At 40.8% G+C, this 16758-nt stretch overlaps 1 protein-coding gene across 2 annotated transcripts in view; it reads left to right on the top strand.

The window, feature by feature from the left end:
- Positions 1-16758, top strand: part of RGS7BP (regulator of G protein signaling 7 binding protein) — a 114728-nt gene that overhangs the window by 2454 nt on the left and 95516 nt on the right. The window contains exon 2 of one of the 2 annotated variants that reach the window (XM_024753087.1): positions 453-619. In XM_024753087.1, coding sequence (XP_024608855.1) covers positions 453-619 — 167 coding nt within the window. Of the gene's footprint in view, positions 1-452; positions 620-16758 lie in introns of those variants that run through there. The other variant, XM_024753088.1, reaches the window with a different exon arrangement.

Here is a 16758-nt window from a genome sequence, read left to right as displayed (position 1 = left end):
GAGCGGTTCAGTGGTCCGGCAGGAGGTGAATGGTTTGCCTAATATAACCCACCTTTGGCCTTTATCCCCAGGCCAATTCAAATCCACATCCCAGCTGTGGTAGAGGGGAGAATTCTATGCGAGAGTTCCCAGCATCACTCTCTAGTTACCTGGGAGTGGCATGGTAGCTCTCCAAATATGCTCTGGCTCTTCAGAAACTGAGTCTGAACGGGTGGCGGCAAGTAGGTCTGGAAACAGAGCTTCCATGACGAGACTTACTGATGAAAAATAAACGCTTGCTTTGGATGAAGAGAACTTACATGTTTGTGCCCCAATCTTTAAACAATCTGTAGGCTCTTTAGCAGGAGATTTGGTGAGGTGTCTCAGGGGTCAGCGAAAGCCTCTGTTTAGGTACGCAAAATAGGAAACTTCCTGATCAGTGTCTTACGAAAGAAACTCACTCTCTTTTCCAGCTTGTCCAAGAGTTCAACACGCAAGTGGCCCTGTACCGAGAATTGGTCATTTCTATCGGGGACGTCTCTGTCAGCTGCCCCTCACTCAGGGTGGAAATGCACAGGACAAGAACCAAAGGCTGTGAAATGGCCCGCCAGGCACACCAAAAACTTGCTGCCATCTCGGGGTAGGAGACTCTTGGCATTATTTGGTAATTCATATACATGATGTGTGCATGCAGGCAGATATTTATGGTGACCGAGGCCTGAGAGATGTTCTCTGCAAATGTGAGGTTTTAACCAATCACCCCGAGATCAGGATTTTCTAGAGAGCTATGAACAGACTGTAGACCAAATTATAATCCAAAAGTTGTGTGATTCTTATATATGTATTGAATATTTGGGTTATTAAGTGATTTTTTTAAAAATTAACTTTCAATATGCTGGCCACATGTTGGAATTTGGGGCTTAAGATGTTTTTGCAGAATGTTTGGGCACCAAACTGAAGTTAAATCATCATGCCTCAAGATTATTTTGTCATCTGCTGCTAAACATCTACTGCACAAAAGCCCTGTGCAGTAGGGGAAAAATCTTTGCTGAATCCCAGATTTACTAAACTATTTACACCATGCGATAAATTCCTATGATATCATTTAAAATAAATTCCCTAAAATAAAGTCTTGGATATAAATTACTCTCTTCACTGTAGTGTATGAAAGGGAAGTTTTAACATGAGGAAAGCTTTTTAAAGATTGGGGAAATTCACAAATCTAACTAAATTTAAGCTTTTTGTGCCCCCCCAATTATTTTTATTTCTTTTTATTACATTTATGGATTCTCATGCCTAATTTAGGTGATAAGACAGTGAGTGAAAACTTCTCTCCTGAGACCGCACTCACTCCTTCCCGATCTCTCAATAGTGGGAGAAAAGTTAGTCCTGGATTTTGTTAAAAGTTCCTATTTTCAGGTAAGTACAGAGAGCAAGGAAACACAGGACTCCTTATGCAGATACATTGATTTAAGTGTTTGATTCGGTCTGGATATAGCTTTTATCTATTTGTCTTCGTGAGTATGGTTTCATCACAGTAGAAGTTCTAGTTAGTCAGACTCTCCTGATAATGTTGCAGATTGATCACTTGTAGGGATTGTATCTAATTTACTTTTTTGAAAGAGTCACTCTTTGTTATCTTTAATGCCATTAATATATACAGTGACAATTATTAGTATATAAAGGATAGAAAGCCATATGTCGCCTCTCTTAATAAGTAGTCTACGTTTGACAACAGACATTTTACATGATGAAAAATGATTCACTGTGCTAACCTCCTTGAAGTGAGAGATACATAAAATAGTTGCAAACCTATTTAATTTAGTAGAAATATTGAAAAGTATTATCCTTTTCTGTTTTAACTGTTATACTATACTTAACAGGAAGTAAATCTGGGAGTGAATCTAGGAGGTGGAAAGGAATTAAGTGTTTAAGGAATTTGGGGAAGAAATGCAGCTGTGATAAATCTCAGAGAAGAAGAGAGAAAAACAATCAGAAACACAAAAGGGAATCATGGTGGACTGAAAACTGTGGAGAAACAATGATTCAGAAGGAAAAAGAGGGCTCAGGGCTAAGGAACTGCATCTTTGTAAACTCTGTGTCCAAGAGTGCATGGTATACTTATATCCAGAGTTCCTTTAACTTGGAACTCAAATTGATATGTTCTAATGAGAGAAGATGGACTGGAGAAATGAACAAGGAGTTCAATTTAGTCTATTCTGCTACACACATGAAATTCAGGTTCTTCTAAAGGTTTAGGAAAGAAAGAGTCTGAAACTATTGGCTAAAAGTTGAGTTTTGAGGATTTGAGGTCAATTTTATGAATTCAGGGGGTTATAGCCCTTTACTACTTACTTACGTGTTATCTGAGGGTTGATGTTATTGGGGGCAGTTTTATAAGAATTAGTGGGAAAATAGGTTGTTCTTAGAGGCTTGCGAAAGTAAGACCAACTCTGTAGAACGTTCTAGAATACAATTCGAAACATTTTCCTGCTTAAAATAACAATGAAATACAGTTTAACCTTCTTTCTAAAAAATGACAGCAATATTGAAGGAAATCCCTTTAGATCCTCACCATCTGGGCTCCATTAATGAAGGATGTGATTCCCCTTGGCGGAATTCCATTCCTGATATTGCTAGTTATGTGGGCTCTCATTTCAAGCTTCATGTGAAGGCTGGTAGGGAGGCTGTAGGATTTACTTTACAATTTAATGCAGGGGTAAGAAAACAGTGATTCCTGGGGAATGTAGACAGAAAGACTAGATTTCTTGACTGCCCATGTTTGCTGGCAAAATCCATTTAGTTGATAGAATAATCCTCTGAGGGAGGGATTAGTATCCTTATTCTACAAATGGGTCTTAGAGAGGTTAAGGAAATTGCCCAAAGACACACAACTAAGAAGTGGTACAACTTTGATTTGGCCCCAGGTTTGCATGCTTCTGAAATCTGTGAACTTTCCTCCATATAATGCTGCCATTCAAAAAAGGTGTCACGTAAAAAAACAAAGTACTGAGATGTGCTAATGTATAGATGAACCTCCCAAAGAGTACACAAAATGAAAGAAGCCAGTCACAAAATACCAAGTATTATATGATTCCATTTATATGAAATGCTCAGAGAAAGCAAATCTATAAGAAACAGAGAGATCAGTGGTTGCCTAGGGCTTGGAGTGGGAACAGGGTGTGAGTGCAAATGAGCTTGAGGTATCTTTTTGGGGTAAAATGGAAATGATTCAAATTTGAATTGTAGTGATGCTTGTACAACTGTATGTTTTCTGAAAATCAATGAATTGCACGCTTAAAATGAGTGAATTTTATGGTATGTAAAGGATACCTCAATAAATGTTTTTAGAAAGGTATGATCACCATCAAAAAGGTATGATGAACTCATCACTTGACTTTCATTGGCTTTATTCTTTTCTACATATGTAGCCTTTAGCTAAAGGCATACGAGCTACAGGGATGGGATAAAGTAAATCTTGACTCTCCATGCATTCATCAAGATGCCTGCCTGATAGTGGTCATCTAAGCACCAATGCGTTGTTCTTTGTAGGAATACAGGTGGGGGGAAAGGCAGGACTTGAAGGAGTAAATGAATTGTCTCATTTCTTACCAACACAGACCACTCCTTTCTTCTCTACCACCTGGCTCTGGGGCCAGAGGAAGAAGGCAGTGTTGAAAGTGGACAGGGTAAAAGGAAAATGAGGCAAGATAAACAGAGAGGAAGAGCAAAAACAGAGTTGGATTAAACCACACAGGTAGCCCATGGCATTGTGAGACCTCTCTATTGAGACCCACAATTTCATCATCCCTAAGGTCTTTAACATTTTAATGTCTCTGAATTTACAGTTCATTTTACAATGGATGATGCATCATATTGAGTGGCAGCATCTTTTCTTTCCTAATGGTACATAAAACAGTGGTGTTTCTTACAATGGATGATGTCTAAATTTAATAAAATACAGTTTGGGTTAAAAGTAAAAAAAAAAAAAAAAAAAAAAAAAAAAAAAAAAAAAAAAAAAAAAAAAAAAAAAAAAAAAAGAATTAAGCCACAAATGCTACATCCCTTTCATCCCTGACCAGTTGAAACCCTCAAGGAACGGTGAACACAAGAGAAGAAAACTTGGACTGTGTTTCTCACTATCTGACCCTGGGTAAGAAGGCCATCTTCACAGATACAACTGAAACACTTTCTCAAATTGTGTTTAGATCAGCAGAAGTTCAGGTACAGCCTTTTCTTTCAAAGGCATTGGATGTTTTCTGGGCAGAGCCAGCCAGCTAAATCCAAAGTCTCCTCTGAATGGCTTGATTTACCACAGTTAGTATACCTTCACCATGCTGATCCTCTCCTAGGCATTAGAGCTAAGAGGGGCACTGCTCGATGTTTCTGTGTATGTGTGTGTGCACACACGCACATGTACACACATCAAGGGTAGGCAGTTGTCTGGACCCTGTCTCCTTGAACTTCCCTCCACAAATGACTTCTGAGACATCTTTGAAGAATCCCTAGGGCTCCATGATACAGAGAGTACTGATTTAGCAAAATATCCTTGTTTTATGTTTGAGGAATCTGAGATTTGGAGGATTTAAAGTGACAGCTTGGTCGAGTGTACATGAGGATTTTACAGTCAGGCAAACCGGAGCTGAATACCATCTTCGCTGACCTTGATGGAATTACTTACTCTCTAAATCTCAACTCCCTTATCTGTAAACTAGTTGTCATGCTCACTCCTGGGGTAGTTGAGAGGATTTAGGGAGCCAGGTGGGTGATGCCTACCCTGACAGGGGTATTCTGCCAGTCCCAGGCTGCTCTAAGACTGGAACCCAGGTTTCATGCTCTCTGGTCTAGTGCCTGTTCTATCAACCACACCATCTCCTGAGAGTGAAGAGAGAAGAGTACAGCATATAAGCTAGGAGGGCCCAGAAGAACCAATAACCTCCAGCAAACCCCAGGAGTTTATGCTATGGTGGTGGGATGGTCATTAGGAGTCCTTTTCCTTTGCTGATGTGGTACCTTTGTTGCACTGGATATTCACACCGTGACCTTCTGTTAGTGGCTGCTGACTAGAGTGGAAGTGAGGTTTGAGTATGCTAATGTGAGAGTCAATATAGCTGTCGTGGGAAAGAGCATTGACTCTAAATCACATTAGACCCAGATAAAATCCTGATTTTACCACTTGCTAGGGATACATGTGTATTGATACCGCAAATTGCTTCATAGGGTGGTAAACGGCAGTGCGGCACAGCGGTTAAGTATTTAGACTTTGGCGCTAGACTGCCAGTGTTCAAATCTCAGCCTTACCACTCATAAATAGTATGACCTTGGGCAAAGATGCTGTCCTCTCTGCCTCAATTTCTTAATCAGCAAAATAGGGCTAATAAATAATGGGACCAAACCATAGAGTATTCTGAGGATTGAGTAAAGTAACATACAGGAAGCGCTTAGAAGACTGCCTAGCATACAGCAAATGCTATTATTAAGTTCAGATTAGTGTTACTGTAATTACTAATAAGACATTTAAAATTCAGGTGGTCAAGGTACATTTATATAAAAAAAAATCTGCCCCTCAAATATTTTTCAAATAAATATTTTAGCTGAAATAAATTTTTGTTTACTTTGGTTTCTTACATTATGTTCTGTCTGAGGAATTTTCTCGGTTGAAACTTCCCAGATGGCTACCAAAAGGCCTCTTCTATAATATCTTAAAAGCAATTTGGAGATGTGAAAGTTCAAAAGTAGTTAAGTTTTGAAATACTTTCTTGGTATAAATCAACCTAGATTCTTCATTAATCATAATATTTACAAAATCTTTTGGCCTAGCTCTGGTATAAGCTATGTGGACAAAGCTTATGCCATTGGACAAGACTTAAATTCTCTGTACACCTCAATAATTGAATTGAATGATTTCTGAGTTGTCCGGCTTCATCATTCTAGTGTTCTATGTTAATTCGTGTAGAATCACATAGATGATGTTTACAGAACTGAGCTATGAAAAAATCGGCACATGCAGGAAGTTTGATGATTGAAGTCCAGAAATAATTTGTCAGGATGTGAACATACTATGATCACAAGGAGAATCTTAATCTCCTAATGGCTTCCGGGAACGACAGAATGATTATCCTAGGGATCCATATCCACAGATTTTAGGTTTTTCCTTTCAGCAATTACTTTCCTGGCCAGCCACGCCTGTGTTTTTCTCCTTTCTCCTTGCATCTCTCCTTGTGTTTTTTCTTCTAGTTTTTCGGTCTATTTTAGTTTTGTTTGATTCTTATTTGACTCTTCTGCTCTGTATTTTCCAGCCCCCCTTTTTGTCCATTCCCTGTCGTGTTTGCTAGGATATTGAAATGGGAGAGAGAGAATACAGAACTGCAGCTTAGTCAGTGATGCTTCCTCTCAGCACTTTGGCTGAGACTGCAGCAATTACGTGGGGTGGTAGAGAACGGAAGGAGTATTTCTTGACCATGGAGGCAGCTCACTCAGCTTTCTTTAATCCACATGATGGAGGAGGCCTGAGGTATAGTAAAATAAGCCTGGTTGGCAAGCATGCCAAGGCCACCTACGCTGACCTTTATGTTTCCTTCCTATTACAGGTGTTTGGGTTTTTAAATTTTAACTCTCACTGGTCAAATAGTGAAAGGTGAGTTATATCTGCACCAAAAGAATATGCTATCCATCTGAGGTAATGATGGGAGCACAATTCTGTGTCCGTTTTCTAGGGCTATAGTAACAGAGCACCACAAACCGAGTAGCTTAAACAGCAGAAAGTTCTCGTCTCACAGTTCTCAAGGCTAGAAGTCCAAGACCAAGGTAAGGCAGGGCTGGTTCCTCCTGAGGGCTGGGAGGAAGAGTCTGTTCCTGTCTCTAGCCTCTAGTGGTTTGCTAGCAATCTTGGTGTTTCTTGGCTTGTTGAAGTATCTCTGCCTCCATCTTCACATGTTCTTCTGTGTGAGTGTGTGTCCATATTTTCCCTTTTTATAAGGACACCAGTCTTACTGAATTAGGGGCCCACGCTACTGTACCAGTATGACCTCATGCTAACTTAACTAATCACATCTGCACCAACCTATTTCCAAATAAGGTCACATTCTGAGATGCTGGGTGTCAGAGCTTCAACATATGAATTTGGGGGGTGGGGAGAAGAAAGTTCCACCCATAGCAAATTCCCTTCACCCATCTGCAGTAGAATACACACTTTGGGTTGTTTGTTTCGCCCAGTGGGGATGATGTTTTGCCCAACACTATCTACATACTTTCTCAACACTTTTGCACACAGACTTCCCAGCACCCAGTGTTTTATCATTTGCAAGACTGTAGCTCATATTAGGGGTGGGGTTTGTGACCATGGAATAGAATGCTTTCTGTATGAAATGGATGTGTTCACAAAGAATCCCCAATATGGTTAGCACTTTGCTATAACCAGTTTAGTTACTGCTGTCTGAAGGTGGAGCAAAATCCAACTGCCAAAGAGAATGTTAGGAGGAGGTATAGATGCACCTACAGTCCACACGTAGGACGTTCACTTTCTCTGATCTGCATGGCTAGACGTGATTAGGTGGTGGTCCCTCAGTGGTGCTGATTCTGTTGCTTCAGGGCCGTAGCATACTCAGGAGCAAGTGACAAAGGACTGCCTCACACCAAATTAAGGAAGTGTGCTATTCTTATCAGCCAAACTAAACGTGATAGGGAATCTAGATACATGGTCTCCCACTGCCAGTTGAAGTTTAGCCTTTTTATGTTTTGAACAGATCTAATGACTTTCACCTTGTTAGAGCTTTCTAATAGATGTTCCAATTAGAGGGAAAATTAAACCTAAAACAAACTCTAGGAAACTCATCATCACTTTATTATTTATACCGTGAAGTACAAGAGGGCAAGGCTGTGTTTCATTCATGTTTGCACCAAGTGCCAAGCTCGTGAGGAAATGTGCATCTTGTTTGTTCATTAAGTTTACTTGGTATTTTTAAATCTATTCTTAAAAGACACTGTGTTATATACTTCAATTTAAAAATCAACTATACTTCCCTGGTGGTGCAGTGGTTAAGAATCTGCCTGCCAATGCAGGGAACATGGGTTTGAGCCCTGGTCCAGGAAGATCCCACATGCCACGGAGCATCTAAGCCCGTGCACCATAGCTACTGAGCCCGCGCGCCTAGAGCCTGTGTTCCGCAACAAGAGAAGCCACCGCAAAGAGAAGCCTGCGCACCGGAACTAAGAGTAGCCCCCATTCGCCGCAGCTAGAGAAAGCCTGCGTGCACCAACGAAGACCCAACACAGCCAGTAAATAAATAAATCATACATAAATACTTTTAAAAAAACAATAAAATAGAAAATGTTGAAAAAATCAAATGTAGTTCAATAAGAGGAAAAAAAGAAACTGTGTCTTGACACAGACACACACTTTAGTAAAAAAGGAGCAAATACATTAGCTTACATTTTATATTTCTATTACATTTGACTGTTATTTCTTTCTGGTTTGTAACTATAAAACCAATGTTGGTTTTTAAATGAGAGAACTTGAAGAGCACACTTAATAGTGTTTTCTGAGGCATAGGGGTTCCTTATTATAAGGAATCAGTGGGCAGTGTGTATTTTAGAATTACTCAGAAGGTAATCATGTTTGAGGTTATTTGATAAAATATCACCCTAACATCTGCTTGGTGGCTTTTTAGTGAATAGTTAAAAAACCATTTTCTATTGAGGTCATTTTTAAAAAACCATTCTTTAAACTTTTAGCCCTTGCAAGTTTAGATGTGTCTCATCCAAAAAGATATCTACATACAGCAAGCTCCAGAGCAATAACTAAACCACCAGTCAGTTCATTTATTTCCTCTGCTCTAGAAGACATGACGTTTTTTAAAAAGTAAAAATCTCATGAAAAACATTCAATTGCTTGTCTATACACATATTTACACATATGTATATTGCTTGTGCATATATATTTAGATATATTTATAAACAAATACTAAAATTTGTGTAATAGACTTTTGCTAGGATAATGTGTCTAAGTCTTTAAATAGAAGCGTTGATTTAGCAAATAATGTTTCCAATCTAATGGAAAACTCTAGATACAATCAGGTTAACAAAAATTACATTTGCAGGTGTAGATAAACAGTAAACTAATAATCTACAGCAATTTAACTGAGTTCGAGCAAAAGGGGGAAGTACATACTAACCCAGAAGTCATCAAACCCCTAGGGTATTATTCAGTCACTAAAAATAAGTATCTTAAAGTTGCCCTCGGTCTTATTCTGTCAGTTAGTAAGTCCTGTAGTATTTTTATCTTTTTCAGTGTCTATTGTATCTTCCCCTTTTTCCCCCCCATTTCTGTGGCCACCCACTTAGCTCAGAATCATGTCCCCTCAGGCTATCAACTATTGTAGTACCTCCCAGTTGTTCTCCTTACCACCAGTCTCTCACCTCTTCTTTTCAATTTATTCACTAGATCCAGACTAATCCTCCTAACACTCTGATCTTGTCACTTCTTTGTTTTAAAACTTCCAAAGATGCCCCATTGCCTAAAGCAGTGTTTCTTCACATGTGTTCCCTGCATCGCCTGTCTCACAATCACCTGGGGTGCCCTCGGACCGAAAGAACAAAAATTCTGGGGAATGAGCCCTGAAAATCCAATTTTTTTAACATGCACCACCCCATCCCCCAGGAGATTCTTGAACTTGCTAAATATGAGGCCTGTCAGCCTGAAGCAGTGATTCTCAACCTGGGCTGCACACTGCAATCACCCAGAAAACTTAAAAAAATTGTCGATGTTTGAATTCTATCCCTAGAGTTTCTGATTTAAATGATCTGGGAGGCAGCCTGGGCATTGGGATATTTTTTTAAAACTCCCCAAGTGAGCATCTGTATAAAAATGGATTACATTTGCCTACACTGAACAAAAAATTCAAAGACACAAGTGTTTATTCTCTCACAGAAAAGAAGCCCTAGAATGGCCAATTCGGAACCAGTGTGCTGGCTCCAGGAAGTCAGCATTTCTGTCACCCACTCTTTGTTTATGTCTTCCATCCTCAATCTGACTTTATGATGTGAAATTATTATAGGAGCTGCAGCCATGAGTCCCAGTTCCAGACTGGAAGAAAGGGTGAAGGGGGAAAGCCACTCTTCCCAGCTGGGTCTGCTCTTTTTAAGCAGACCCAAACAAAACTTCTTCCAGAACTGCATCATATGGTCACATCTAACTACAAGGGAGACTAGGAAATGTATTCTTTTATCACTGCCACCTTAAATAAAAGGAGGACTTTATTACTAAGGAAAAGAGAGAGAGCAGATATTGGGAAACAACTAACGATCTCTGTCCCCAACCTGTATTCCCGGACTTAACTTTTACCATTTAACTTGTAAATGCTTTACTTACTCGAACTAGTCTGCTTTTTATTCCTTACGGGTGTGTAATAGGATGGCCCTAGTCTATGAGTCTACATCTATGGTTTTTATATGAAAAAGTACATTCTAGCTATTAAAAGAAATAATTTACTCTCCTAAATGTCAAGGTCTTACTTGCAGTCTCATTGCCTGCCATGCTCCTCGCACTGAAATTCAGAGCAGATGGAAGGGTCCCAAAGGGATTAAGAAAATTTTGCTGTTTTTAAATGGACCCATGGAAAAGATTAGAGGTTCAGGAACCACTTGGGAGGACAGGAAGTCAGGCAAGGTGCCTTTGAAAGGGCTTGAGTATAATTTTCACAAAGCAGGATGTGAAATAAGATAGGGCCTGTAAGGAGGATAAGTAGTGGCACTCAAGAAATCAATTTTTAAAAACCTACCAGAGATTGAGTGGGACTCTTCTTTTAAAAAATAAATTTAAACTTTCTTTTAAATCAAGGAAAAAAATTCCATCAAGGAGTTAAAATCTGATGAGCTATAACAGGAATAAAAGGGAGGGAGGCAGGGTTTTCTGGATATGGGGATAAGATGATCTGTGATCAAGATTATGAGTTTATTAAAAGAAATTGAACTTGAAATTCATTATCTCATGTAAACAATGTTATATCCAGTAGTCAGTACATAAATGGTATTTAATCCATAATTTCCTAAATTATAAACCTATTCAACACATATATTCGATGGGGAAATATATTCATTTCCAACTCTGGAAGTCATCTTCCTTTCTGGGAACCTATTCATAGAGCACCCACCATATGCCACATGCTTTTCTAGGTGCTGGAGACATAGCAGTTCTGAAATAGAGAAGGGCCCTGCATTCATGGTGAAGATAATCAAGAAGTGCTATTGTCTGAAGATTTGTGTTCCCACAAAATGTGGATGTTGAAATCCTAATGCCCAATGTGATGATACTGGTAGGTGAGCCTTTGGGAGGTACTGAAGCCATGAGGGTGGAGCCCTCATGAATGGGATTAGTGCGCTAATAAAAAAAGGCTCCAGAAATATCCCTCGCCCCTTCCACCATGTGTGGACACAGAAAGAGGACACTGGCTATGAACCAGGGAGAAGGCTCTCACAAAATGTGACCAAGCTTGTGCCTTGATCTCAGACTTCCTAGCCTCCAAAACTGTGAGAAATAAATTTCTGTTGTTTTTAAGCCACCCAGTCTGTGGTATTTTGTTATAGCAGCCTGAATGAACAAAGACAAAAAGAAACATGCAAAGGATAGAGCATTTCAGAGAGTGATAAAAGCAATGAAGAAAATAAAATTGGATAGTATTATTAAAGAATGATGGATGCAATGTGGTGACATCTGAGAAGGTGACATTCTAACTTGATATCTGACTTTGAGAAGGGACAGTCATGTGATCATCTAAGAGAAAAACATTTCAGGCAGAAGGTATAGCAAGTGTAAAAGTCCTAAAATGAAGTGACCTTACCAGGTCTGAAGAAAAGAAAGGAGACTAGATTTTCAGTTTGGAATTGTCTTCAGCTGTAAGTAACATAGACCAGATTTTAGTGGCATCCATACATAAAGGTTTATTTTCTCACATAATTATAAACCCAGGGATAGGGGATAGCACACATTGCTTCATGGTTTAAAGATATCAGGCCTGAGGTTTCTATAATCAGGCCTTTTCCTCTAGGTCCCAAGATTGCTGCTTCACCTCCAGAAGTTCTGTCCATGCTCCCAGCAAGTAGGAAGGACGGAAGGCAAAAACATAAGACAATTGTGTCCCTTTTAAAAGAGCTTTCTCAGAAGCCTCACACGACAACTTCCATGAACATCTTGTTGACCAGGACCGTGTCTTGTGGCTTTCTTGGCTACAAGCTTCATGATCTGATTTACATATATCTCTCTCCATACTAGCTATCTAGTGAGGACAAAAATTTCCCAATCTGTAAGCCAAAGTGATGCTTCCTGAGGCCTAGGTTAGGGGAACTTTAGCAAGATTGGGGAGACAGGAAGGGTAGGGAGCTTGGATGTGAGAAGTGAGCAAAGGGGTGCTAGAGGGGGAGAAAGTAGTGGGAGGACATGCCCTAGCATCTACCTCTCCTTCCTGCGCATTTCCTTCTTGGTTTATTGGTCCATCCATTCCTTCATTAAACATTGAAGGGCTTCCCTGGTGGCGCAGTGGTTGAGAGTCCGCCTGCCGATGCAGGGGACACAGGTTCGTGCCCCAGTCCGGGAAGATCCCACATACCGCGGAGCGGCTGGGCCCGTGAGCCATGGCCGCTGGGCCTGCGTGTCCGGAGCCTGTGCTCCGCAGCGGGAGAGGCCACAACAGTGAGAGGCCCGCGTACAGCACACACACACAAAAAAAACATTGAACACCTACTATGGGCCAGCCACTGTACTAGGCTCTGGAAGTATAAAGATAAATACAACACAGCTCCTGCCCTTTGAGGAGCTCATCACCCAGCATCTGTGTAAGACAGACATGTAAACAAATCATTGCAAAACAGTGTGATCACTGCTACAATAGAAATATGTGGATGATATAGGAGAGGCATAAAGGAGGCGGCAATCAGCTCTGCCTGGGTGGGTGTAGGCAGGAAAGACAACTTCATAAAGGACAGGATGCCACTTGGACTGAGCTTTGAGAGCAACGAGCAGTGTACTTTCACTTTTATTTGTGTAGCCTTGGGCTTCCTGCCATGAGCATACTTTAAGGGATGCTATTTGTCTGTCTTGGTGGGAAGCAGAAATAGTTTAGATGTGCTGAGAACCAACTGTGTGCTACCCTTTGCATACATTCCTTCATGATTAAATGAGTTCATCTGAAATAATATTTACTTAGAACCCAGTGAGATAATGTTTTAAAGTGAGATATGTTGGCTACGAAATGCATTTACCTACAAGTAACAGAAACTAGCCCATAGTGGCCTAATCAGAGGCCACTCTGTAGGTAGGTGGGAGCTGGGATTATTTCACAAGTTGGAGCATGTCAGGACAGTGGTCCTAGTGATTCTTGTGGTCCTAGTGACTTGTCCCTTGTGGTTCCAAGATAGTTGCCCCATCCAGAGCCAATAAAACACCAGGGCTGGCTCTTGATTCTAGATGAAGCATGCCTCACCTGGAAGCTTTCCAAAGCACCCATACTGCTAAATATTTTTTTAATTTCCATTTTTTAGTACATTTAGTTCAGAAAGTTGAGGTATTTGGTCAAGATATTGGGTGGGGCTGGGGTTTGAACAACTGGTCTCTCTGTGGCCAGAGTCTTTATTCTTGACACTACACTGGGCTGTTTTATTTCCCCAGACGGCCCCTTCCTTTCTTGGAGAGGCCCCAGGATTGGCCGACCTGCTTTCCTTCCCTTCCACTGTCACAAAGTATTATTTCCACTCAGAGTCTCTCTCCTTCCCTGGACTCACTTCAGCACAAGGACCTCTTCATCCGGCACACAGCTGATTTGAGGGTTTTTAAGGTTTCCTCAGCTAGTAAGGAGAGGAAAACAGGCAGGCAGGAAAAAAATAACAAAATTATGGCCTTGCTGAAGCTGCCAGTGGAATGTGAATGGATCTCGGCTCTGCATTCTCGGGGCCTCAGCACTTCTCTCTGGGCCCTGAATTTTTCAAACTTCCTCTCTCAATACTGTGTCTATCTCAAATTGCTCCATCCTTGAGCACCTTCTTTCTTGCTTGTTTGCCTACATAAGTCCTAGAAATGTTGGACCCAGGTCGAGGTGGGCTGAATTCTGGGTTTCAAGAAACAACCTGCTTCTTCCCCACAGAAGACATTTAAGGAAGAGGGGGACACTCCATTACCACAGTGACACTGACCACCCAGCTCCTCTCCAAGGCATCAGTGAGTAGAGGGGTGAAAAGAGAAATAGAGGTGAGGGTGAGGAGTGGTATCCAGGGCTAGAGAGCTTCCCACTGGGTGATGGGAACACTCAAGAAAGTAACATTGAGGCTGGGTGAAAGGATGGGAAGGACTCATCGGTGACAAGAATGGGAAGAGATTACCAGACCAGTCTCAAAACATCACTTCTTTAAATACCCAAATCTTGTCAATAAACCCACAAGAGGTCCTGCTTTCCCGAAAATGGAGTTTAAAATCATAATACATAGCAATTATCTAAATTGCCCTCTTTGTGGGATTTCTAGTTTTCAGCCAGAATGATGGCTTGTTAGAGCTTCAGGCTCTGAGTTTTAGGCCCTTTTATTCCCTTAGTGGGTCTAATTTTGAAGCATTCAAATTTGGCTTGGAATTCTCATTTCCATTCTTGCCATCCACTCCCTGAGCTGAGGAATTATGCAAAGCTGATGGTTTTTTCTCTCTCAGATATTCATTATCACTATACAGATAATTTTTGATTTTTTATCTTCAATATCATATTCATATGAGTCCATTACTATGAAAATTCCTATTTGTCTTAGAATTAAAGAATAAACCATTCCCCTTCACCCTCACCAAAATATTTCTGATGTAGGAAAAATTTAGGTAGAAAATAGAAATTAATTCCTAAAATTACCTCTGGTGTATAATCATGTATAATTCATGCTTCTTGAATTATACACTTCAAACATTTTGGGGGTTTGTGTCATTATTTCTGTTTAAAGGGGAATTATTTGGAAAAAAAAAAAAATCCACTCCTGTCTGTCCTGTTCTGCTGTAAGAAGAAGCAGATGTGATAAGAAATGAGTATTGGGAAAGTGAGCAAAGGATAAATCACCTGAAGAGTCTTTCTCTTGTTCTTACTAGCACTTTATTAACTTTTATAAAAATCCATTTGTTTTGGTTTTGTGATAATCCGCATCTGGGTCCTGCTCAAAAATAGTGGCAGATATAGAAAGAGCTTCTCTCTGAGGACCACAGCAGAGTTTTCACTGCCAAGTGAGCTATATGAGGCAAATGTAAATGATCAGAATCTGTCTGTGGTTGTGATTTGGGGATGTATAGTTTGGATGAGCACAGCTGTCCTCACCGTGGAAGAGAGAAACACTACTGAGAGGTGAGTTGAAAATCTTTCCCAAACCGGGCGTATTCGGATTCTCCAGAGAAAACAGCAACAATCAGGTGTGTGTGAGCAGGGGCTGGGGGCTGTAATATAAAATGAGGAATTGGCTCACACAACTACGTATGGAGGCGGGGCAGTCCCACGATTTGCCATCTGCAAGCTGGAGACCCAGGAAAGCCAGTGATGTAATTCACTCAGAGTCCAAGGACCTGAGAACCAGCGGAACCAATGGTGTGAGTCCCAGTCTGAGAGCAGGAGGGGACTGATGTCCTAGCTCAGCAATCAGGCAGAGGGAGAGAGAGAATCCAACCTTCTTGCACCGTTGTGTTCTATTTGAGCCCTCAAGGGATTGAATGGTGCCCACCCACACTGGAGAGGACCACCTGCTTTACTCGGTGCGCCAATTGAAATGCTAATCTCTTCCAGAAATGCCCTCACAAACACACCCAGAAACAGTGTTTAAACACATATCTGGGCATCCTGTGGTCCAGTCAAGTTGACACATAAAATTAATCATTACACTGGGTCAGTTGCCTTGACCACAGCAGATGGCTGAAAGCCCCAGAATTCATAATTCTGAGAGTGGCTATGAGGAGATCACCTGTGGACATTTGAGAAGACTTCTCTCTGTGCATGGTGAGAGGGGAGACGTGACGTGGTTCCTGCCCGTCAGCACATAGTCAGGAATCAGGACTCAGTTGGTCCCCACCTGAGAGTACAAGTGTTTAAAGGAGACAGCTGTATCTTCCAAGCTGGGTGACTTCCACGAACATTTTTTGCCGTACACCATGTTCTCTTACTATCTGAAGTTTGAGCTCAAATGGCTGCCTCTGTTTGCGTACTGTACCATCATTGAATAATGAGGAAACTGCTCAGATTATTTTAGGCCACAGCATGTACCATAATGCAAAATCACTCAGCAAATGTTCCCTCCAGGAAACAAGCCCTATCAACTATTTTTATATTCATGCCTTCAATCTTTTGTTTTCGGAGGAGGAAATATGTTTTAAGCTACCAAGTCTGTTCAGACTCAGAGTAGCTTGAAATTATTCTCGAAATTTTCATATTAGGTTACCGTACAGGCACCATGGTAGATTTGATGTGAAAATGTGAAGCGAGTTTAAATATCTATTTAGGTGTAATCTTTCCAAAAGACATGTCATCACAGTTCATTTGGGGGAAAGTCTTGCTTCATGGTTCACCTTTATAAAGACAATCTCCAACTTCTGAGAAAGAGATGTTGTGGGATGTGAGGGGGGAAGAGGCAGGAAAGGGGAATGATTCAGCTGGAAAAGAGGAAAGAAAATAGGGAAGGAGGAAGTAATTAGTTCTTTGGGAACTATGCTGATTAAGGAGTTGGCACTGCCAGGGGATAAAAGGAATGAAGCTAAAGGGAAAAGAAAAGGGAAAATGCAGT

This window comes from Neophocaena asiaeorientalis, unplaced genomic scaffold (assembly GCF_003031525.2).
Source record: "Neophocaena asiaeorientalis asiaeorientalis breed wild unplaced genomic scaffold, Neophocaena_asiaeorientalis_V1.1 scaffold399, whole genome shotgun sequence".
In the NCBI taxonomy this organism is placed as follows: domain Eukaryota; kingdom Metazoa; phylum Chordata; class Mammalia; order Artiodactyla; family Phocoenidae; genus Neophocaena; species Neophocaena asiaeorientalis.
This window is presented reverse-complemented; position numbering and strand designations above follow the sequence as displayed.